At 39.9% G+C, this 26076-nt stretch overlaps 1 protein-coding gene and 1 pseudogene across 1 annotated transcript; one reads left to right on the top strand and one right to left on the bottom strand.

Annotated features, from left to right (window-relative positions):
* Nucleotides 1-7554: 7554 nt before the first annotated feature.
* On the bottom strand, nucleotides 7555-22408 carry LOC128048434 (C-type lectin domain family 2 member H-like). The gene is given in 6 exon segments (XM_052640821.1): nucleotides 7555-7687; nucleotides 9164-9270; nucleotides 9862-10014; nucleotides 10016-10038; nucleotides 13048-13176; nucleotides 22285-22408. Coding segments are annotated over 6 exon segments (597 nt in total). The 5' UTR covers nucleotides 22337-22408.
* A 2142-nt stretch (nucleotides 22409-24550) lies between these two features.
* On the top strand, nucleotides 24551-25408 carry LOC128048525 (casein kinase II subunit alpha'-like; annotated as a pseudogene).
* The last annotated feature ends 668 nt before the right edge of the window (nucleotides 25409-26076 follow it).

Raw genomic sequence — 26076 nt, 5'->3', positions numbered from 1 at the left:
GTTTATTTATGTCTAGGCACAGAAAAAATTCAGCGAGAGGCAAAGCGATAGATAAGAGGTGATTTCTTAGAACAGGACATTTGTGAGACATTTGTGAGACTTAGAAACAGGTGGGTGAGAGGATTCTGCACCAAGAACTAAATCAGCTACAGTTTTATAATCAAAGGAAAAGTGGGGAGGGGCAAAATCACTTTCTTCCTCATTTCTGAGTAGAAATCTTTCCATCATCAGCATCTCCTTCAGGTTGGTCTGGGGAGTTTTCTTGTCCTTAAATGATCAAACCAGGATTGTCATGGCACTAAGGAAATATTTCAGGTCTCAATACAATTTGCTTTGAAATGTCACCTTTCCATAAATTATTGTTTTGTTTAGTTTTTTTTTTTTTATGTGTGTAGAAAGCATATTCTAGGGGTCATTAACTTAAGGAGCTCACTGGGCAGGATGTGGATTTCATGCCACCATTCTTTTATTGTTTTGGGGCATACCTCGTGGTTTTGTTGCTAAGCAAACCTGCTGGTTTTCTGGTTAAGCAAATCTATTTTCTTAAGTGATCCTTAACTTACAGGGGTCTCTCATACTTTTTTTTTTTTTTTAACCTTATAATCCCCTAGTGGGATTAGCTATTTACTCTGTCCCCATCAAGATCACTGAAGAGGAAGCTAAGAATGAGATCTAATCATCTGTTAATTACTTATTCTCCATTCCTACTTCTTTGATGTATAGAAAGAACTGGCAAGTTAGCCAAGTTGCTGTATGATTAAAACATTTGTAAGGTATGCTCAAGGGTCAAAGATGAGTAGAGCATGGGGGTATCTGATTAAAAGTCATTTACAATACAGTTTTTCTAATGACAAGGAAAAGAGCCTCCTGCTGTCAACTTTAAAATATATTCACAACCTAAAAGTTGAAAACTGTGTTTTATTTGATGGGAATTTTTAGGATTTTAGGCCTGGGAGGCAATTTCTCAAGCAGCCTTGAGAGAACTGCTCTGAGGAGGTGAAAGGGAAGAATGAGGTTATATAGAAGGTTTGCAACAAAGGGCAGGTAGTCTGAAATCAAAAGATTTTATTGTTCATTAAAGAAAGCCAAATATTCGATATTAAGGGATTTAGCACTTTTCTACATATTGAAAGATGCAAGAGTTGGGCTCACTGAAATCATTCCTTTCCTATCCACCTCACCTCTCTGGGGCCAATATTCTGTGTTTTCATATCTAAAGTTTCCTCAGGGCTCATCATAGGGTAGTGGCTGTGGTCTGATGGTTGATAGATAGCAGATATTTTTCTCCTTCTTGTGTTCCCCTAGGTCTCACAGGCTAACATCAGAGGGCTGCAATTACTGATGTCTGTGAGATCCTTGTTTACTGGTATGGCAGGAAATACTCCATTTCTCACTGCTGGGATCTGTTTTCTGCAAAGAGCACCTTGCATGTCTGAGGCCCCCTTGTTTTATCTCTGTCTTCAAACCATTAGCTTCCAGCTAACAGATGATCTTTTCTCTTTCCCTAGTTTCTGTAATCTCATGAAGAGTGTAAACAAGATATCTTAGAAAGAAAGGTCACAAGAAGTCAACAAGCCCACACACTGGAGGACAGTGATGACTCTGACCCCTTATTTCAAGGATTAACTGACATTACTTCCCTTTTCCCTTTAAAGTCTTTCAGGGCTGAGCAGAATCTTGGAGGTGGTTCTCGGGGACACTGAGTCCACCGTCTCTTCAGATTTCCAGCATTCTGATTAAAAGCAAATTTCCTTTCTACCAGTATTTGCTTCCCTCGAGTATTGATTTTTGGAGCAGTGCGCTGTTGAACCTCAATTGTTTTTTATTATACCTACATTATTTTTTAATTAAACTTCAAAAAAAAAAACTTTTCAGATCATTACAGACTCACACTCAGTTGTAAGAAATATTACAGAAAATATTAGGTCCCTTTTACCTAGTGGACCCCATGGTAACATCTTAAAACCTAAAGTGTGAAATCACAACTAATGTGAACACTGACGTGGTGGAGATACAGAATGACTCCATCACCACATAGATACAGCCTGTAGCTCTTTCATAGCCACACTCTTCTTTCCTCTCTCATGATTGTCCTTAGCTGCTGTTTTTTATCTCTATAATTTTGTCATTGCAATAAAGTTATAAAGAATGGAATCAAACAATATGTAAAATTGTGTGACTAGCTTTTTTATTTTTTTCATTGCTTCAATCAAATTGTTCCATGTATCAACTGCCCATTCCTTTTGATTGCTGAGTTGTAAGCCTTTGTATGGTTGTTACAATGTTTGTTTACACCCATTTTATGACATCTGGTTCTTTATAGGTTTGACTATTACAGAGATGCATGCTTAGTATTAAAAGACACTGTGACTGACACAACTTGATGGCAAAATAGGTTCTGGACTGTTTTTCCTACCAAAATACACAAGTTCAACAGTCACACATGGCTGAATTCTGTGAGAAATCCAGAATCTGTTCAAGAGGCAGAGTAATTGTGAAACTAACCACATCAAAACTAGTAGGAAAAGCTGACAACACTTTTCCACCGCACTCCCCATCCCCTGAACCTCAACACATGAGGAGCAGAAAGTTTGGACTCCATATCTAGTATCTCAGTTTTTCCAGGTGCTACCTGAGGGGCTAGGCATACCTCATTCCCTGAGGACTACAAAGAATAACGGGCCTTTTTTTTTTTTTTTTTTTTGAATTGAAGTATAGTTGGTTTACAATGTTGTGTTTTGTTTTGTTTTGTTTTTGAGGTATAGTTGATTTACAATGCTGTGTGCGTACAGCATAGTGATTCAGTTTTATATATACATACATATCTAGTATACATATGCATATATATATTTTTTAGATCCTTTTCTGTCTTATGTTATCACAAAATATTAAGTACAGTTTCCTGTGCTATACAGTAGGCCCTTGATGATTATTTTATATTGAGTAACATGCATATATTAATCCCAATCTCTTAATTTATCCCTCCTCTAACCTCCGCTTTTGATAACCATAAGTTTGTTTTCTGTGTCTATGGATCTATTTCTCTTTTGTATAATAAATAAATTTATTTTTAATTTTTTTTTTTAGATTCTGCATGTAAGTGATATCATATATTTGTCTCTCTCTGTCTGACTTACTTCACCTTGTATGACAGTCTCTAAGTCCATCTGTTAGGTAGTTAGAATAGGAGAAAGGAGTCCAGAATGGAGGTGGCTAAAAGACAAGAAAAGGAAAAACCCTCAAAAATAGAACAAAGGAAGGTCCAAAGACCAGAGTGAGGACATCAGGTAGAACAAACCGCACTCCTGGCTAGCCCAGTTTACATAGGGCAGACCCAGGGTGGAGAGGGGTAGGAAAAACATATGAAAAAGAGGAGCCAAAGGGCACGGTGTCCCTCACTCTCTTCTCTTTGCATCTTTTGTGTCAGCATGCCCTCACACCTCAAGGATGTATTTTTCTTTTATTTTCTAAATAAAACTGAGCTGAAACATGGAGCTGTAACACTGATTTGTCCAAGAGCTGTGACACGGTCTGTCTGAGGGCTTTAACATCCGTCGCTTCAAATTTTTGTTGTGATGAGACAGAACCAAGGAAATTACACACTCCCATGACACACCCATGTTGCTGCAAAGGCCGTTATTTCATTCTTTTTTATGGCTGAGTAATATTCCACTGTTAAGTATGAACCACATCTTCTTAATCCATTCATCTGTTGCTGGACATTTAGATTGCTTCCATATTTTGAGTATTGTAAATAGTGCTGCTATGAACACTGGGGTGCAAGTATCTTTTCAAATTACTGCTTTCTTTGAACATATGCCCAGGAGAGGGATCACTGGCTCATATGGCAAAGGGGTGGTTTTAAATGAGCACTTTGAAAGCACTTTATATCACTCCTTCCTTCATTTCAGAGCAGAATGAAGAGATGATCCACTTCCAGCTTCTCATTAGAAGAAGTTGGACCACACAACTTGCACCACTAGTTTTTTGTCTGTTACCCAGGAATCTGGCTTCTACTTTGCCTGTCTCAGAGAACAAAGGAGGCCCAGCATATGATAATTCTGATTGGACCTAGCATCCTTTAAACTTTTGGGGGTCACTAAGAACAAAGACAAAGGTTTTAATGAACAAAAGCTTAAAACACTGTGCATGCATACAATGGAATATTGATGTTCAGTTACGTGGGTGTTTTCTCAGCAGAAGCTCCTATATATTCTAGCTCCTGCTTTACAACTTACCCCTTGGGAACAGTCCCCTCAGATATCTAAGTGGATGATAATCATGGGCTATAGTCCTCAGTAAGTCTTTTGAATAAAACATAATTCTCAACTCATAGGTTGTGCATATTTTCAGTCCCCAATAGTTTATGCTACTATGAGGGTAGTCATACCAGAAAGACCAACCATGCGAGCACATGCGAGTAGAGGGTCATGACTTTGAGTTGCATTTGAGACTGAGTAGCTTTCTGTCCAAGAATGTAAAGAGAATATCCCAGTCAGTTGCCTTCTATGACACCAACAATGGCAAGCAAAATGTGGAATTCAGAACAAAATACCATTTATTTTGAACTCTTAGGTACAAGTCCAAAGAAATGTGTACAAGTTCCATATGAGGAAAAGTACAGAACTCAGGTAAACAAAATCAAATAATTTAAATCAACTAATACTCCATGTTTATAGGTAGAAAAACAGAATATTTTCAAGATGTCAGTTCTTTACAACATCATCTATAGGTTCAATATATTCACAATAAAAATGCAGCAAGTCATTTTATAGATTTGCAAAATAATTCCAAAGTTTATATGAAGAGTCATAATACCCAGAATAGCCAACCCAATATTGAAGAAGAAAATTGGGGAACAAACCCTATTCAATGTCAAGCCTTACTATCTAGCTACAGTAAGCAAGTTAGTGTGCTGAAAGATAGATCAATGGGACAAAATAGAGAGACCGGAAATAGACCCCTCGTAAATGCAGTTGACTGAAATTGGACCAAACAGCAAAGGCAATATGAAGGAGAAAACAGAACAGGCTCCATCTTGAAAGCAGGACTACATCTTGGGCTGGACTGTGGACTTTGAGCTATATGCCCAGTATCTATGGAAATGACATACCAATGGAAAACCAGACCCCGATGAAGGAGCCTCAGGACTTGTACCTAGACTCTCCATTGCCTAAAAGATTATGTTAATTATCTCTGTAACAGAACAAAGTCATAAATACTATTACGCTTATTGGGGTATGACCACAGGCTTATTGATAAATGTTCACTGTTTAACTATCTAGGCTTATGACATATCAACCATGGGTTAACTTTGATCTTATCTTTTATCTTGTCCAGACTAGCTTCAAGGAATTTGGGGAGGTGGGTTTGAGCACATACACTTAGGGTATATAAGGTTTTCACAAAAACTGGTCAGGGTCCCTGGCTAAGAGGAGACTCTGCCTTGGGCCCACCAGTGTATATAAACTGCACTCCACTATCTGCATTGTACTTCTGAGTGAATTTGTTTCCCAGAACACATGGGTACAACAAATACAACGGAGAAAAAGTCTTTTCAACAAATGACACTTGAACAGTTAATCATACACACACACACACACACCCAAATTAGATGCTGATCTAACACCCATCACAAAAAAATAACACAAAATGTTATTGGCACTATTTTTACTTTTATTTCCATAAGCAATGATGAAAGAAAAACTATGTATTAAATATTTAAAGAGTCAAATAGAGTAACAAGAGAATTTCATCAGTTACCTCATTTGAATCTTTCAACTAGCCAGTGAAACTGGTGATCTATTTATTTTTCATGTGAAGTACCTCTGCTTTGAAGTAATTTATAAAGGTCACAATGAGAGGGTAACAGGCAGGAAAGCCAGGGGTCTCCAAATGGAGGAAATAGGCTGCAAGTGTCAGACATTTTTTATCTCTCTCTTAAGCAGCAGGAGGAAACAAACAAGTGTTAGATTTCTTCCCTTTCTCTATATAAATTTAAAAGGAGGTTTTTCTTAAAATTCTGTGTTGCCATGCCAACACCTGGCTCCACCTGAACTTTTCTCAAACCTTGAGCTAACCAATGCATTTTTCTTACGGAAATGTTTGCCTTAAGCTATGTTAGTGTATTATGTACATTCTGTTTCTAAAACTCAATCGCACATAAACATTTGTGAGATTGGGTATCACTCGGTAATGAGTGGAGGTAATTCACTATTTGTGATTTAAATGGTGTGAAAGCAGGATTTTAAAAATCCAATAAAGTGTAAAAAACAGATAGGTATTTGTTTATAGGTATAATATTTGCTCAGCACACTGTAATTTAAAACAGAAACGCTGAGAATTAAAGTGAAAAGGCACCTTTACAGTATTTCTAATGCCTTAAAATACAAAGTTTAAAGCAAAATTAGTCAGTAATTTTTAAATTTTTTTGGCTGCCCCAGATCTTAGTTGCAGCATGTGGGATCTTTGATATTCATTTCAGCATGTAAAATCTAGTTGTTGTGTTTTTTTTCCCCAATTTTATGATTTCTTTCGTTTCTTACTTATTGTGGTAAATGGATAATTTATTATTATTGGAGCAAAATCCCACATGCCACAACTAAAGATTCCACATGAGGTACATCTGATTCACTTTGTTGTACAGCATGTGGAATCTTTAGTTGCCAGTAGTGGGACCTCTTGTTTGCGGGATGCAAGTTCTGGTTTCCTGGCCAGGGATCCAACAGTCCCCTTGCGCTGGCAGCAGAGTCTCAGCCACTGGACCACCAGGGAAGTCCCTAGTCTCAGTAGTGTTAGAAACTTCTCTATAGATGTGTTTGCTTAATGTAATTAGTTAATTATAATTTTTGGCTGCACTGGGCTGTCGCTGCAGTGTGTGGGTTTCTCATTGTGGTGATGTCCCCTGCAGTGGAGCACAGGCTCTAGGCTGAGGCTTCAGTAGTTGCAGCCCTTGGGCTCCTACTTGTGGCTCACGGGCTCTGGAGAGTGGGCTCAGTAGTTGTGGCACAAGAGCCTAGCTGCTGTGTGGGGAATAGAATATTTCTGGACCAGGGTTGGAGCCTATGTCCGCTGCATTGGCAGGCAGATTTTTATCCACTGTGCCACCAGGGAAGTCCAAAAACAGTGACCATGTTACACTTGGAACTGACAGTAAGGGAATTTTGAATGTGTTAACCAATTATAACATTTCTCATTGGTTATTAAAATAACTGTGCATGGTTTCAGCTATCATAGTCATTTTTATGGTCCCAAGTGTGCAAATAAAGTGCTGTTTGTATAGAAAAAGGGAATTCTTTCATATTTATGGGTTCAAAACATAAACATCAACTCATATTATTTAACACCTACTTAATTTAGAATCTCACTTCCAAATCCCTATCTCATTCAAGTATAGCTTGCTTCTATGCGGTAACAAACACTATAAATAAATATCGATATTTTTGGCAGAGCAAGCAATAGAGCAACTGTTTGCAATGTATATATAAACATTTATGAAATGTTTATATAAAAACAATTTTTAATGCATCTCTTAGGGATGGTGTGTGAAATTCCCTAATAAGGCCTTGAAGAATTTAAGGACATGATTTGTTTGCTGCAAATCCATTTTCTATCTGTATAACTTCTGGCACTGCTAACTCCAAGGTCATTCAGGTAGCCACGTTCCCCATCGCCTGTGATGACGAACCTAAAACCAAACATGAAAATGTTAAAAAAGCATAGTCTGGACATCTACATTTGTTCTTCCTCTATAATCTTCAGCACCCCCACTCCAGGTATTTTTAATGCGGACAAGAGAAAAATGAAAATCTGTTGTTCATAAGGCTTCTGAGTAAGTATACACCATTTCTGTATTCAGTTCCTTTTGTATTCTCAAAGTCCCTGCTGGAATATTGGAAGATTATCATCATCCATCCCAAAGTCAGTTATGTTGTTGACTAGGTATTTAACTAGGGCTCGCTGATGTAGCCAAGTGAACTGCTGCCATGGGTGGTGATAAAAGAAATTGTCACATACTGAAATATCGGTAAGTCATTCTGGCTTATACATGTCTTAACTTGACTTTTACGCTATAAAATACTCTCTCTGTGCCATAATAAGCATCCACTGTACATCTACTTTAATTATTAAACAAAAGGGCACACTGACCAGAAGTGAAGAATGTCCAAATCAAAAATAAAGTTGAAATGTCCTTCTTCTTGAGACACCAACTCTGGTCCTGCTTCAATGATAAGACTCTCTTCCCAGGTGCCAATGCCATATTGACCCACCGTGTACTTGCTGGTCTATTCTTTTTTATTTTTTTATTAAAGCAAAACCTTGAAGGAATGTAACTCTGACTTGTTTACTGTTCTCTTTTCTGACAAGATATAAAACAGGGCCAGAAACCCTATTTCTCTGAAGCAGTTTCTCAGGATAAATCTGGGAAGTGGGCTTCTGGGCTAGTCCTCAACTTGGGTCAAATAAAACTCTTTTCTATTCTTATTTTTGATCGTTCACTGATTATTTTAATTAGCTTTCAGGGAACATGATTTTCAGTGTTCTCCTGACCTGTTTCATACATGTGTGAAAGTAAACATATGTGCTTACTAGAAAATTCTTAAATGGGCTTAGCTTTGATTGAGGGAAGTGATTGCCCCTTATATTCTATATGCTCCAAAATGATTACATTTAAAACATTCCCACTGAAGTGTTCACAACTGAAGATGTGTTACTAAGTTCCTTCCAGGGATAAATTATCACAGGAGGGATTCCCACTGGTTATCTGATGACCTTCCCTTTAGGAATGGACAGGGCAGTGAGCAGAGTGGACTGAGGATCTGTGGATACCAATTCTTCAGTGGTTTTCCAAGACGGTAGGACCCTAGAGTACCTCAGCTGTTCTCTCTACATTCTAAATAAGGATTTCAGCACAGTTTGAGTCAATGGGTGAAAGAGGATGAACTATGTCCAATGTCATCATCATGCTGAAGATTTCAACTAAAAACATGATACGTGAAGTTTTCCCAAAGGCACAGATAATAAACAGAAGAGCATACAAAGGATTTCTATTTTATACCTCATAGTGCAGCAAACTTTCCATGATATTAAATTTACATTCCCAAAAATACAATTCACACCCAAACTATATATAAATAGAATAGAAGGCAGTCTAAAAACTTACGAGGCACTATATTTAGAGTTGTCTGTCCACTTCCAAGCATGATATGATGATTCTCTGCTAAGGCCAATCCAATAGTCAGAAGGGCCTTTGTATCTTTTCAGAAAGTTCTATTATAAAACACCAAAAGCAAAAACACAAGTCTCCTTCATTTTACCCTTGAGTCCTCTTCCCCCCAGCCTTCTCTCTCTGGATGACAGCCTGGTAAGTTTGAGAAGCTTAGACATTAAAGGGAGAAGACTAGTCCACAGTTCTCAGCTTAAGTTACTCAAATGTCTTTGATCCTAAATTATGTTAATGTGATTACACATCTCAATTTGACTGGGAAAGTCCCAGGTTACACCTATGATTCCAACATAATATTGTCACTTCCAATATACTATGGTCATTTTCACTCCCCAAAATGTCCCAACTTGGATGATAAATTACATGATTACCATACTTCTTTTTACAATGGGAACAATATATCTAATTTGAAGATTAACTATGAGGATTACATGAGAGAATGTGTCCAAATTGTCTCACAGGGTTCCAGGCAGAGAACATAACCAAGAAATGCCAGGTACTAATATGCACTCCAAGCCCCCAAGTCTGCCTGGAATGGGAGCCTTCCTCTTCTTTCAGCTGTCACCCTGTGTGGCCTATAGCCTTCTTAGGGGCTAAGTATTTAACAAAGAACATGATCCAAAAATATTCCTTACCAGCTCCTCCTCCATTTCAAACTGAGCAAGAACAGCTTCCATTTTAGTACAGGATGTCTGACTGAATGTCCAATTCTTTGATTCTTCAGAAAAATAAAAACACTTACTCCCAAATCCAATCCATCCTTCTGGGCAGGTGACATACAGAACTTTTTAAGTCTGGCTTTCTGCTTCTCGCTAAAAGTTGGACAGACACAGTGAAGCATAACAGATAAATTTTCCCATCCATTTTATATATTTTTCCACTTAACATCCTGAGTTATACATATATACAGACCTAGTTATACATATATACATGTGTGTACATGTATATGTAGGTACAGTATAACTAAATTCCAAAATGAGAGCTTTGAAGAAAAGCACGCCAAAGAACAACTAGACTCTTGTACTTTTATGGCCTTGGCTAATAGCGTTTTGTTTTCCTCAAAATCTGACCACGGGCTACTTTCTACAGGCAGACAGATTCTTAGAAATGTCTTCCAAGTCCAAACTCCACTGTTTTCCCAAATAATAGTTTTTCTTTACATGTTGGCACCATTTTTTACATATAGATTTGTGGAAACAGCTCTCTGTTCTCACTAAAAGTTGGACAGACACAGTGAAGCATAATAAAGAAATTTTCTCATCCCTTTTACCTATTACTCCACTTAACATCTTGAGGTTGATCTTTATATATATATATATATAACATATGTATGTACGTACATATATACACACATGCATTCATATATGTAAATACAGCAAAACTAAATTCCAAAATGAGGAGTTTGAAGAAAAATATGGCCAAATATAAACTAGACTCTTGTACTTTTATGGCTGTGCAAACAGCATTTTGTTTTTCTTAAAATCTGACTAAGACCTACTTTTCATAGGCAGACAGATTGTTAGAAACATCTTCCATGTCCAATGCGTTGGTTTATCAGAATGTACAGTTTTACTTTATATGTATTTTGACACCATTCTACATAATTTGATATTATTTTGCTTCCAGAGTCATATTCTCAGGTGCTTGTCTATGTACTAAACACTCTCTATAGATGCCACCCAACTCTGGGTTATATGCAGAATTGCTGAGCTGTAATGAACATTACTTTGCCAACAAAGGCCCATCTAGTCAAGGCTATGGTTTTTCCAGTGGTCATGTATGGATGGGAGAGTTGGACTGTGAAGAAAGCTGAGCACCAAAGAACTGATGCTCTCGAACTGTGGTGTTGGAGAAGACTCTTGAGAGTTCCTTGGACTGCAAGGAGATCCAACCAGTCCATTCTAAAGGAGATCATTCCTGGGTGTTCTTTGGAAGGAATGATGCTAAAGCTGAAACGCCAGTACTTTGGCCACCTCATGTGAAGAGTTGACTCATTGGAAAAGACTCTGATGCTGGGAAAGATTGGGGGCAGGAAGAGAAGGGGACGATCGAGGATGAGATGGCTGGATGGCATCACCGACTCAATGGACGTGAGTTTGAGTGAACTCTGAGAGTTGGTGATGGACAGGGAGTCCTGGCGTGCTGCAATTCACGGAGTCACAAAGAGTTGGGCACAACCGAGTGACTGAACTGAACTGAATGAACTTCCAACTAATATTTCTAATGCTTCGTGAAATGCTACCAGCTTTAGCCATTTATAAAACACCAACTGCCATTTAGTGTGTGGAAAAGTGATTGTACTTTGCTGCTTGCCAAAACAGCAGACTTCTCAGAGATCTATGTTCTTTTTTTTGGTTTCTTGGAAAATGTAATATTGAGATCTGTGGTCACTTGCTGAGTGCAAGCTAGTGGTAGTTGTTTTTCCTAAATGATTTTATTAGATTGAGAATTTGCCTTGGAAAGAATATTCTCTGAAAACTAACATATGAATATATATATATATACACACATATATATATATTTTATATGGTGACTTTTTCCCCTGAGGTCAGTCTTGAAGTATATATTGTACATTTGATTGTTGCCTCCCAGAGTCATCACTAACAGTCTTATCTCAGGCACAAAAGCCATCAATCCACTGATCTTCAAGCAGAGAATCTGTGCATCTCACTTCTCAGGGGTCCATGAACACTAATGGTTTTAAGAAAATCAATTTCTGTAGCATTTAATTCCTGTAGTACGCTTTCCTAGCATCATACGGATTTCCCTTTCCCCACATCTTCCTTAATATCAGTCCTTCTTACTCTTGACGAAAGAAAAGCAAACTCCTTACCTTTCCTAGATTTTACTATGCTACATCTCTTAGGGGTATAAAACCTTCTAGTAGACAAAACATGGCATAGTTCAACTATTAATTTTAGTACCAAAAATACAATGTAGTATTTCCAGTGTTTCTGGAAATGCTATTTTATATATATTTCTGTTAAATATGTATAAAAATGTTTGAGCCCTTGTTAGATGCTCTGAACCAGCAAGATATCAGAGTATAGGCTATGGGAAGAATAAATGTTTTTCCTTCATAACCTCACTTTTTCCTCCTTTATCCAATCTGATAGGAAATACTGTTGGTTCAACTTTCAAGATAGATTCTGACACCAGGTCCCACCTCCACTGTTATCACCAGGGCGAAGCCACGGTCCCCTCTGGTGTGGATTTCTATAAGGTTACCCTAGTAGGTGTTCCCAAAGTCTAACTTTTCTTGCAACAGTCAAAATGGTTTTACGCTAATGAAATTTAGATCATGGCATTCCTCTCCTACAATTTCCCTTTTTCTGATATCCCCCACTGCACTCAGATTAAAAGCTGAAGTCTTTACCTGACTCATTAGGCTGTGACCTCCCTGACCCCCAGCCTGTTACTTTTCCTCATTCTCACCTTGCTTCAGCTGTAGAAGCCTCCATGCTGTTCCCCAAACCTACCAGGAGATTCTTCCTTTCATTCTACTTGTTCCTGCCATCTGGAGTGCTTTCCCCACATAGCCACATGGCTCCTTCATCTCCTTCAAGTTTGCTGAAAAGTCATCTTCTCAAGGAGGCTTGCCCTGGACACTTATATTCATCTCAATCTGTTATCCTATATTATAATATCTGTATCTTTCTGTTATTGATATAATAGGAGTTCCCTGGGAATTTTTTGTGTTTTGTTCACTGATATACCTCAAACATTTCATACACCCTGGCACATAATGGAGCTCAATAAATATTTATTGACAATGTGAATGTGCAAAGAACATGGTATGGTTTGGAGAACAGGTAACTCACCTGCCACAAGAGTGGAAAGTGTCACCACATTTACAGCTACAAGTATAAAGATAATCAATATGCAGGAGCAAAGCTTGGCAGGTGTAACAGGAGATATAATTGCTAGGCATTTCTTTCAGAGATCTTTACCTATAAATAGAAATGTCATAATCTCAATCTCATGGAAGCATTAAAAGAAAAACTTCAATTTATCACAGAATCAACATGTAAAGTCAGATCTATCTCACCTCCACTATTGCCAAACTCTCTCACAAAAGGTCCATGTCCAGGAGAGATGACCACAGCCCAAAAGCGACCCAGAGATAAAATAGTATGTTTCCCCTGGAGAGTCTTCCAGTTATTGTAAGAAGAGCTAATAAGGGAGTAAGAGACAGACAGACTAGAAATCAGAATGAAAACGAAACATACAAACAATCCAGATTTACCTCCACAAATAACAAATTTGCTTAGAAGTTCTAAGAGGAGCATCAGAAAACTAATCAATGTAATTCATCACATTAACAGAATAAGAGAAGAGAAAGGATATGACCATCGATATAGACATAAAAGGAGAAGGAAATGGCAACCCACTCCAGTATTCTTGCTTAAAGAATCCCATGGACAGAGGAGACTCTGGGCTGCTGTCCATAAGGTCACCCACAGTCGGACACGACTGAAGAGACTTAGCATGCATGCATGCATGCATAGACATAAAATGTGGAAAACCCAAGAGTCATCCCAAATAACAAAGTTCAACAAATTATGAACTGAACTTTCACTTTTCATAGAAATAGTACAGCTAGCATGATACTTGATGGTGAAAAAGTGAATGCCTTCCTCTAAAGGTCAGGAACAAGGCAAGGATGCCTGTTCTCACCAATCCAATTTAACATTTTACTAGAGGTTCTATCAGTGCCAATAAGGAAAGAAAAGTAAATAAAAGACATATAGAGATTCGGAAGAAGTGAAAGTGCTTCTAGACGTGGTAGCCACTCACCTCCCACTAGAAATATTAATTTGAAAATTATCTGCACATGAAAATCCCTTCCCAAGAGTCAAGGATTCCAGGCACAGCCACTCCCTGCCTCATCCCAGCTCCTTGCACTCCAGCAATTCTGGCAGATAATGCAGTCTCAGACACCTTCCACCCTGGGCTTCCTGTGGGCTCCTAGGAGCCCTGTCTCCCACTGCACCTGCCAATTCCAGCAGCTCCAGGTGGGGCTCCTGTGACGCTTGGCTCCTGGTGAACTCCTGAGAACCAGGCCCCCCAAACCCTTCCCTCAGGTCTCAGCAGTTCAGCAGAGAGAGAGAGACCCTCTCCCTGTGGGAAAAGGAGAGTAAAGCGGTGCTTGACTTCCCTACAGATTTCAGGTCTACCTGCTCTAGCATCACATCAGTCTGACTCCTGCAGCCCTGGGTGACACCTTGCAGACTCACTAACCGAGGCCACCCTCTCCCCAGTGCCTGCCAGCTCCAGTGAGCCAAGAGACTCCTGTGACATTAGGCTCCTGGCAGGCTCCTGGTAACCCAGGCCACCTTTCACCCTCGGGACTGTGGACTCCCGAGGCTACTGGCAGCTCCTGTCACTCCTGCTGGCTCCCAAGAATCAAGAAACCAACATAACCAGTCATTGCTGTTTAGTTTCTAAACCTTGTCTGACTGTTTTGTGACCCCATAGACTATAGCCTGCCAGGCTCCTCTGTCTATAGAATTTGGCTCCTATGTCCATGGGATTTCCCAAGCAAGAATTCTGGAATGGTTTGCCATTTCCTTCTCCAAGGCACCTTCCCAATCCAGGGATCAAACCTATGTCTCCTGCTTGGCAGGGGGATTCTTTATACCACTGAGCCACCTGGAAAGCTCCAACCAGTCACTAGGGAAACATAAAATACAGTGAGCTGCCACAAGATGTGTATCAGAGTGGCAAATAAAATAACAAAACTAAATGATGGTGAAGAATGATAGAAAAGGAATTCTCATAAACTATTGAAAATGGAACAGTCAGCCACTTTGGAAACCAGTTTGGCAGTGAGGTGTGGCAAACATAAGCTCAGCACATGCCCTAGCAATGCCATCCCTAGGCATCTATGCAAGAGGAATGGAAATTTCCATTTACACAAAAACCCATACTTGAACATTTATAATAATTTTATTTATTGTCACCAAAAACTAGCCACAATTCAAATATCCTTCAGCTGGGAAAAAGGTAAATAAATACCACTTTGTACTAAGAAAAAAGAAAAGCTTGACCCCATGCTGACAATTGCTCATTTATTATTTTGCTTTGACTCAGTAAATTTTACTGAGACTTTCTGCTCCCCAAAGACTCCGAAAACTCCGGATTGTCTGAAAATGTAAAAAGGCACTCAAGAAAGCAGTGATATACTTCCCAACGCAAGTGTGATCATGACCTAGTGTCCCCAGAACACGTGAGAAGTGTGACTTTGGAAATGCCACCTGCTCTTCCACCTTGCTCTCCCTTCCCAACAGTGTTCTGTTCCCCTTCTCACCTACTTAAAAGTGAGAACATTTTTCAGAGAGTGTTTCCTATTGTGAAAGTCCTTGTGAATAATGTCTCTCCTTATTAAGTCTACACTATTGATATACAGTACAATATAAATGAATTTGAAATGCATTATGCTGGTGAAAAAAGCCTGACTCTGTAGGCATTCTTATAAAGCAAGAGTATCAAAATAGAAAACAAACCATTGGTTGCCAAATGATGAGGAGAGAGGAAAGAAATATATACAGAGAGTATGTGTGTGTGTGTTGGGGGTTGTGGGGGGGGGGTACTCTTAGTGTGTTGTGGCCACATGATTATATGTATTTGTCAAAACTCATAGAAATGTGCACCAAAAGGTGAATTTTACTGAATGTTAATTATAATTTTTAAAAGTTCCTGCTAACTTTCTTTTAACTGCTACATTTCACTCATTGCAACTATATCTCCCAGAATGTTCAGAAGCGTCAGTTTAAATGCTAGGCAGGGGGGAAAAATATAGGAATGACTTCTTTAAATGCTATACAATGGCATTTGGATTTTGGCTACATATAAAACTTTCCATCTTCATTCTTTCTGGTTCTGCATTAAAGCAAAATTGTCTCAGAAATTCCGTATGTTATGACTTCTGAGAAATGGAAGATTTCCAGCCATAACAGTAAACAAAGGATGCCACAGTAATCAGCAATCACAGCCATCACAGAATGGTGAGCTGGTGAGCCCTGAGGGAACTCAGGAAGGGGAGAAATCCCTCCTTCTAGTAGCCCTCAGACTGCAGCCACTCCCTATGCTGAGCCCTGAAGAAACTCAGGACATGAAAACACAGGATAATGGCCCCAGATAGTTGAGGTGCATTCCAAAGGAATGATTTCAGTGAGACCAGACTCTTGCATCTTCCCATACATAGAAAAGTGCTAAATTCCTTAACCTGGGATATCTGGTTTTCTTTAATTTACAAAAAAATCTTTTGATATTCAAAGGCTACATGCTGTTTGTTGCAAAGTTTCTATACTACCTGGCTCCCCTCTTGCCTCCTTGGAGCAGTTCTCTCAGGGTTATTTGAGATGTTGTCTCCCTGGCTTGAGTTCTAAAGTTCCCACTGAATAAAACATAACTCTTGTAACCAGGAAGGGTTAATTTTGACTCCATACAGGATCTGTTTCTGTGACTTTAACTCTCATTTCACGGCTTTTGTTATTACAGGCATACATAATGGCCTGCCTCAGGGAGCCCTGTCTGCCACACTTCTGCCTGCCTCTTGGGCTAGGGTGCCTTTGTTCAGCTCACAGGGAGAGAGCCTGACTCCTCTCACCTGTGAAAGGCTATGACATTCCTGTTCTTTGTGTGGGAAATGGCACCCCTCCTCTGCTGATTACCAGCCTGACAGAAATTCATATTTGGCAGCCAGAACTGCAGAGAGCTGTTTCATCTTTGTTTATTGACATCACAGCAAATATTTCATGTCACACCACCCATGATTGACATAAAGAAGTGAAACTAACACATCCCTCTGCGTGAGGCTTGCTATTCTAAGAGATACTGACAAAAAACAATTATTTTCTTTGTACTTTGATTCCTCACCTCCCCCTACCTGATCCATAAAATAACCTGGCATCCAGACCCCGACATGATGGTTATTTCAAGATGTTAGTCAGCCATCTTCTTGGTCAGCCAGCTCTCTGAATAAAGACATATTCCTTGACTTAACACCTTGTCTCTCAGATTCATTAGCCTATTGTCAGGGGTGAGCAGAGTGAATTTGGGTAATACTCTCAACTTTTAGGTTGTGAACACTTTTTTAAGTTACACTTCCACAATTTTTTTCATTGTTAGAAGAGTAAGATGTGAATCTCCCCTTACCTCTCTCCAATGAATCTCCTATTTGCCCCTTACTAATATTCTCAAAGGGGCTTCCCTGGTAGCTCAGCTGGTAAAGAATTTGCCTGCAATGTAGGAGACCTGGGTTTGATCCTTGAGTTGGGAAGATTCCCTGGAGGAGGTCATGGTATTCTTGCCTAGAGAATCCCCATGGACAGAGGAGCCCGGTGGGCTACAGTCCATGGGGTCGCAAAGAGGCAGACATGACTGAGTGACTAAGTACAGTATTCTAAAAGTCCTCCCTTTTTCTTCTTCTTTATTTCTCTGTATCTTTCTCCTAACACCCTCCCTTATTTCATGTCTCATTTCTCTTTCTTGCTTACTTACTTCTGTTCTGTTTTTTTCGTATGGAAATAAAATTTGCCAACCCCAAAATGTCTCTTCAGCATGTAGATTATTTCAACCTGGAAATCAGCAAGGCACCCAAAATCCAGGAAGAATCTTTGATCTTCTCCCTATCTGTCTAAAAAAATTTACATCGAGGGGCTGTTTAAAAGAGAGCTATTACCAGAAATATCTACAAGAATATGGGCCTGAGTGTGGTGGGGGAGACTGGGCAGGACCTAGAGATCAGAGTCTGTCATGGCCCTAAAGATCTTTGTCTCTGCACAGCCCTGCAAACATTCATTCACCAAAGTTTTGCTTTTCCATTTCCATTTCCTTCTCTCTGAAGTCCCAAACCACTACCCCCAACATCTTTTGTCTTTAGCTGAAGATGCTATTGAAGGTGAAGCTATTGGCCATTTTGGTGAGTTATTCAGTTTTCCTGGGTCTGTCTCATGTATACATATGATTCAACTTGAGATGTGGAATTTCTTGCCATATCAATAAACAAGGATGTCACAGCCATCAGCAGTTTGGACCCTCCAAATGTGAAATTCTGAGTGAAAGCCTTGAGTGTGCTTAGGAAGGAGAATGATGCTTGCTATTTGGCAGTCATTAAGCTGCAGCCACTCCCTGCCGTGAGCACTAAGGAAAAGTGCAGGAGACCAGCCCTAGACAGCTGAGGTGCATCTCAAGGGAATGATTTCAGTGAGCCCACACTCTTGCATCTTCTAGTACAAAGAAATCACTACATTCCTTAACTTGGGATATCTGGTTTTCTTTAAATCACAATGATCTTTGGATGTTCAGATTACCTGCCCCTTGTTCCAAACTTCTACATAACCTGACTTCTCCCCTCTCTCCTCTGAGCAGTTTTTATGGGGTTACATGAGACATTGTCTTCCAGGCTTGAAGACCTAAAAATTCTCATTGAATAAAAGGTAACTCTCAACATTAAGGTGCATATATTTTTTCAGTCTGCAAACTCTTTTGTGATTTTGGATATCTATCTCATGTCAATTTAATTCTTAAACCAGAAGAGCAGAGGAACTGCTCTTACACTCTCCTGTGGTGTGTCCTCTTCCTGTTTCCCTTTAAATTCATATGGCTTTTATATTACACTCTGAACACAATAACCTTCAAATTTCTAGTTTGAAAAAATGGTGTTAGAAATTATCTCACAGAAGAACAGAGAGGAGCTGATGATGGAAGTATGACATGTAGTCAGGAAAAACAAAGAAGGTCTTCTCCACCACCTACTTTTCCTTTGACTGTAGCCCAGTAAGTTCTGCAGTGCAGGAGGACACTGCCCACCCACTCGAAAGTCTCACAAGTGTTCTATTCTAATAAATCACTTCTTATCTATCACCAGGGCTTCCCAAGTGACTAAGATGGTAAAGAATCTGCCTGCAGTATGGAAGACTTGGGTTTGATTCCTGGTTTGGGAAGATCTTCTGGAGAAGAGATAGGCTACCTACTCCAGTATTCCAGTCTGGAGAATTCCATGGACAGAGGAGCCTGGCAGGTTACTGTCCATGGGGTCGCAAAGAGTCAGACACAACTGAGCGACTTTCACTTTCACTTATTCATCACTTTGCCTCTCAATGAATTCTTTCTGTGCTCACAGATAAAGAACTGTGGTACCGGAGCTCATCAGAGCTCCTGTAATGACACCAAACCCTTTCACCAATAGCCCTAGTTTTTGCAGTTAACCTTTTTTTGTCAATAATTAGTCATGGCTTTATTAAACAAAAGTTCTTAGAGAACAGTAAGATATTAATTCTCAGCTGACATCAGGGGAAAGTGACAAGAGGTTACAATTTTTTTTTTAATGCAGTTTTATTGATAATAACATTAGCCAGATAGGTACTATATTTCAACAAATTCTTTTAATAATCAATCACTATGTTACATTAACACTCTGACACTCTCATTAAATCAAATTTGTTTAACTAAAGTGGTTATATTTAAAAGATGCTCATATTTTTATATCACTACTGACAATGTATGTTAAGATATTATATAGACTACTTTGTCATGTACTCTAAAAAGGATGATATAAAGCTTAGCCATTTAAGATCCATTATGATAAAAGGACCAGAGAAAAAAATTGCAGTAAATTATAGTATGTAAACTATGATAGTATATATAATCTATAGAATCCTAGGGACGGCAGAGCCTGGTGGGCTGCCATCTATGGGGTCGCACAGAGTCGGACATGACTGAAGTGACTTAGCAGCAGCAGCATGAGCAGACTATATAGCATATATACTACATATGTATGACTGTACACATATGTATACATATATGTATGTGTCACACACGTGTGTAATACATGTGCATGTATGTGTGTACATGTATGTATGTCTTTGTGTATACATGTACGTATATGAATGTGTGTATATATACATATACACATATATACATGTATCTATGTATCTATGTATATGCATATATGTGCATGTATATATACATGTATGCACGTAGCATACTATGTATACTATATATACTATTTAGTATGCATATATAGTATATATACATATACCTATAGTATGTATACATAGTATGTATACATATATATGTATACAAATATGTATAGTATATACACATACATATGTATATAAACATACCTATATATCTATATACGTACCATATATAGTATATAGTATATATAGAGAAGTATAATATGTAAACTATTGTATAAATTATAGTATAGAATATAGTATATTTTACAGTATATAAACTATTATAGTGTATATATTAGTATATATACTATATATATGTGTATATATAGTGTACTTCTGTTATTATATCTCTCTCTTATTTTCATTCTCTGGTCCTTTGATCATAGTGGACCTTAAATGGCTAATGCTTTTTCCAGTAGTCTTGTATGGATGTGAGAGCTGGCCTATAAGAAGAGCTGAGCGCAGAAGTTTCCTTTTGGAATTAAGGGTAAATGTGATTTTCAGTAATATCATTAAGTGTTTCAGCTGAAATCTACTGAGGCTCATTTATGTGTCCAAATAGTTTTCTTTGTCTTTCCCTCTGTCTCTTTCCCTCTTTATGTCTCTTTCTCTCTCTCACGAGTTCTTGTTGCTTTTGAACTGTGGTGTTGGAGAAGACTCTTGAGAATCCCTTGTACTGCAAGGAGATCCAACCAGTCCATCCTAAAGGAGATCAATCCTGGGTGTTCACTGGAAGGACTGATGCTGAAGCTGAAACTCCAATACTTTGGCCACCTGATGAGAAGAGCTGACTCATTTGAAAAGACCCTGACAGTGGGAAAGATTGAGGGCAGGAGGAGAAGGGGACAACAGAGGATGAGATGGCTGGGTGGCATCACCAACTCAATGGACATGAGTTTGGGTAAACTCAGGGAGTTGGTGATGGACAGGGAGGCCTGGTGAGGTGTGGTTCATGGGGTCTCAAAGAGTCAGACACAACTGAGTGACTGAACTGAACTGATATATAGAAATAACACTATATATAAATACAGAAGTATACCAGACCTCGTGAGAAAGAGAAAGAGACATAAAGAGGGAAAGAGACAGAGGGAAAGACAAAGAGAATTATTTGTTCACATAAATGAGCCTCAGTAGATTTTAGCTGAAACACATAATGATATTACTGAAAATCACATTTACCCTTAATTCCAAAAGGAAACGTTGCAGGGCACTTTTGTGCCCAATGGAATAAAAACAGTTTTGCATTTACTTAAAATTTAAAAAAAAAGAAAGAAACTGTGATTTTTACTCCTATTCCTCCAGAAAATGTGATACCATCATTCAAGGCCCAAGTCAAAAGTACTTCAGAAGCAGCAGCCATCACCAACTCCCTAGGTTTCATTAAATGCATTGTAGCACAGATCACATCAAATGATAGTAACTCCATTTGTCTGTCCCTGAGACAATGAAGTCCTGAAAGCAGGGTCTAAATAAAATGTCTCTGTTGCAAATAACAAATAACAGGTTCTAAATATCTCACTACTACATTCAATCAGACTACAGAATACGTGTCATGGTTAATTTTTTAAACATATAAATGAATCTATTCTTATTCAAATTCTTCTCCTATTTAGTTGGTTACATAAGATTGAGCAAGTACCCTGTGCTACACAGTAGGTATGGGAAACTTTTATTAGGATATGTATTACAAAATTGTTGGTATCTGTTTGCCATCACCTCTGGAATATAATCATCTGTTATTTAATATTATAATGTGACTTGCCAGAGTGAAAATCACCCGCAACCTGGGGAAAATATGAGAACTAATAAAATAAATCCAGAGAACATTTTTCTCTTAAAATTCTGTAACCTAAATCTGTGCAGAAATATTTAAGTAACATGCCAGTAACAAAACACCTGATGTGACAATTACACACTTGTCCTCTCATCCACCTCTAGACCCTCAAAACATATCTCCTTCTATGGAGGTTAACTGTGAAGTACTGATAGTCCTAAAGTGCAATTTCTATCCTGTCAGTGGCTGGTGGTATAAGAGTTCCCCCTCCCTCAACCCTCATTTTGTTTTGTCAAAGTTTATCAATTTTCACTTACCAGATCTCCCCTCTTCCACACTTTCTTCGGAGGCAGAGTTTCCCTGCAACATTTCCAACGTCTCTGTCAGAGTTATGTTTCTACTTAAGGGTATCTGACACTGTTTTTCACCGGGTTGCCAAAACAGGAACTGAGAAGTAAAGCAGGAAACTCTCATTCAATGAGTAAGTCCCAACAAGATAAGTGAAATTGACAAGACCTTTAAATTTATTGTTGACCAGACCTTAAATTTAAAATGCAAAGTGCTTTTAACTTAGAAAGATCTACTCCACAGACTTGTTCCCTATCACAATGGAGTAACAGGGACCAGATTTACTTTCCTGTCTGAATTAACTTAAAAAAAAAAAAAAAAAAAAAAACTAGAAATAAAAAAAATGTTAGAAAAAATCCTTTTCAATCACCGGGCACCTTTCAATGAAGAACAGTGAGCCTTACACTTGCCCCAGCTTATAGCTCATAGACAACTTTGTAGGGGTGGTTTTTTGCTGTTCAGATGCTAAGTTGTCAGACGTTTTCCAACCCCATAATAGCAGCGCACCAGACTTCCCTGTCCTTCACTATCTCCTGGAATTTGCTCAAACTCAAGTCCATTGAATTGGTGATGCCATCCAACCATTTCACCCTGTGTCCTTACCTTCGCCTGTTGTCCTCAATCCTTCCGAGTATCAGGGTCTTTTCCAAAGCAGAGGGAAACCAACAAAATGCCAAGAGATTCGCTGAGGTGGACAGGAGAAGTGAAGGGGTAAGACTACAGAGTATCAGAAGAGAGAGAGAGAGATGCACAGGGAGAGAACTGGAGAGAGGTACAGTGTTCCCTTTGGGTATCCAGCAGCTTACTGATCACTTGTATACAAGGATGGAGGGAAAAACAAACCAACAAACAAACAAAAACAAAAAAACAAAAAACTCTGTCAACTACAAATTGGCACTTGCCATGGGCATCTGCCAATGGCAACCCACTCCAATATTCTTGCCTGGAAAATCCCATGGACGGAGGAGCCTCGTAGGCTACAGTCTATGGGGTCGCAAAGAGTCGGACAGGACTGAGCAACTTCACTTCTACAAGGATTAAATCGTGTCCCGCGCCTTTCAGGCGCAGCTGCCTCTGCTGGTGCCCATGACCCCAGGGCAGACTCGGGGCTGAGAGCCAAGCCAGGGAGGCTGCTTGAAGCCCGAGGACAGCCTGCCACGCCTGGCTTCAGGGACCAGGCGACCCTGGGAGCCCCCGCCCACCTGACCCCCGCAAACCTAGCCTGGTGTGGCTGCCTGCTCCTGGGCCAGCTGCGCTCCTCCTTCTCTGGCAGCGAAGTCGAACTGCCTCTCCCGCTCACTCCGCTGCTGCCTAGGCCTCAGCTTCCGCCAGGCCGCTTCCGCCAGGCCGCTTCCGCCAGCCTGCCTCCGCCCACCGGCCTCTGCCTCCGCCCGCCTGGCCAGCCACCCTTGGCACCCCACTCACCCCCTCCCTGTCCCCATCTCCGCCTGCCCGGGCTGGCGAATCTAAGTTGAAACAGCCTGAGCAGCAGCGAGTACAGGGGCTATGACGTAGAGGGCCTTCCTGCAGGGGCTAGGAAGTACAGCAGCACTTAGTGTGCCGAGATAATCAAGATGGTTACCAGCTGGTTCCCTTGGACAGCAAGGAGACCTAACCAGTCAATCCTAAACTTCGGAAATTGATCCTGAATATTCATAGGAAGGACTGATGCTGAAGCTGAAGCTCCAATAATTTGGCCACCAGATGGAAAGAACTGACTCACTCCCTGATAAGACTGAAGGCAGGAGGAGAAGGGAGAGGCAGAGGATGAGATGGTTGGATGGCATCATTGACTGGACGGACAGGAGTGTGAGCAAACTGGCAGATGGTGAAGGGCAGGGAAGCCTGGGGTGCTGCAGTTCATGGGGGTCACAAAGAGTCCGACACGACCAAGCAGCTAATCAACAAAAACCAGCTGGTTGGAAAACTTGGGTCGGGGAAATTATAGTGAAGTATTTGAGGCTGTTAACATCACCAACAGTGACAGAGTGGTTGTAAAAATTCTCAAGCCAGGGAAGAAAAAAATGATAAAATGAGAAGTCAATCATTCTGGAGCACTCTTCTGGTGGAACAACTATCATTTAGCTGATTAACACAGTGAAGGACTCTGTGTTGGAGAGACCAGCTCTGGTATTTGAATATATCAATAATACAGATTTTAAGATCCATCTCATATCCTGACAGATTTTGATATCCGGTTTTATATGTCCTTAATTTAAAAATATCCTTATTTTATAACTACTTAAAGCTCTGAATTACTTGCCACGTCAAGGGAATATGCACAGGAATGTGAAACCTCATGATGTCATGAAAGAGCACCACAGAAAACTGTGACTAATATACTGGAGTCTGGAGGGGAACTTTACCATCCTGCCCAGGACTACAATGTCCAAGTGATCTCCAGGTACTTCGTGGAACCAGAACACATTGTGGACTAGCAGATATATGAGCATAGCTTGGATATGTAGAGTTTGGGCTGTATGTTAGCAAGCATGATCTTTTGAAAGGAGCCCTTCTTTCAGGTGGCGCTAGTGGTAAAGAACCTGCCTGCCAATGTAAGAGATACAAGAGACTCAGGTTTGATCTCTGGGTCAGGAAGGTCCCCTGGAGGAGCTCATGGCAACCTGCACCAGTATTCTTGCCTGGGAGAATCCCATGGACAGAGGAGCCTGGTGGACTACCGTCCATGGGGCTGCAAAGAGTCAGACATGACTGAAGTGACTTAGCATGCATGCACTTCTTTCCTGGACAGGATGACTATGACCAGCTTGTTCACATTGCCAAGGTTCTGGGTACAGAGGAGCTACATGGGAGTCTGAATAAGTATCACATAGACCTACATCTACACGTCAACAATATTGTGGACAACATTCATGGAAACGCTGGAAAAATTTTACCCATAGTGAGAACAGATGCTTTATCAGCCCTGAGGCCCTAGATCTTCTGAACAAACTTCTGCGATATGACCAACAACAGAGACTGACTGAAAAAGAGGCCATGGAGCACCCACACTTCTACCCCGTGGTGAAGAAGCAGTCCCAGCCTTGTGCAGATAATGCTGTGCTTCCCAGCAGTCTCACGGCAGCCAGGTGAAGATTGGCAAATGATGGCCTCTCAAAGAAAGCTTAATTTCCCAGCACATCTCTCTGTACACATGTATTTTAATGCACATCTCTGGATCAAAAACATTTTATTCACAACCATAACTAAAGGTGGAAAGTCAGTTTTCAGAGAGAGAGGGGGAAAAAAAAAGATGTAATATTAGAATTTATTCAGGAAGGACAAATTGGATGGAGGGGAAAGAAAGTTCTTCCCTCCCACCCTTTACCTCTTTTTATCCCCATGAGAAACAATTTCTCTCTATTAGGGTAATCTACATTTTTGAGATCTGATAGGTATACATGGGGGCTTTCCTGGTAGCTCAGCTGGTAAAGAATCTGCCTGCAATGCAGGAGACCCCAGTTCGATTCCTGGGTTGGAAAGATTCCTGGAGAAGGGATTATTCTTGGGCTTCCCTGGCAGCTCAGCTGGTAAAGAATCAACCTGCAATGCAGGAGACCTTGGTTCAATCCCAGGATAGAGAAGACCCTCTGGAGGAGGGCATGGAAACTGACTCCAGTATTCTTGCCTGGAAAATCCCCATGGACCAAGGAGCCTGGCAGGCTACAGTCCATGGGGTCGCAAAGAGTCAGATAACACTGAGTGACTAAGCACAGCACACAGCAGAAAGAAAGAATGTGAAGTATACACAGCAGAGATAT

The sequence above is a fragment of the Budorcas taxicolor genome, chromosome 5, assembly GCF_023091745.1.
Source record: "Budorcas taxicolor isolate Tak-1 chromosome 5, Takin1.1, whole genome shotgun sequence".
Taxonomy (NCBI): Eukaryota; Metazoa; Chordata; class Mammalia; order Artiodactyla; family Bovidae; genus Budorcas; species Budorcas taxicolor.
This window is presented reverse-complemented; position numbering and strand designations above follow the sequence as displayed.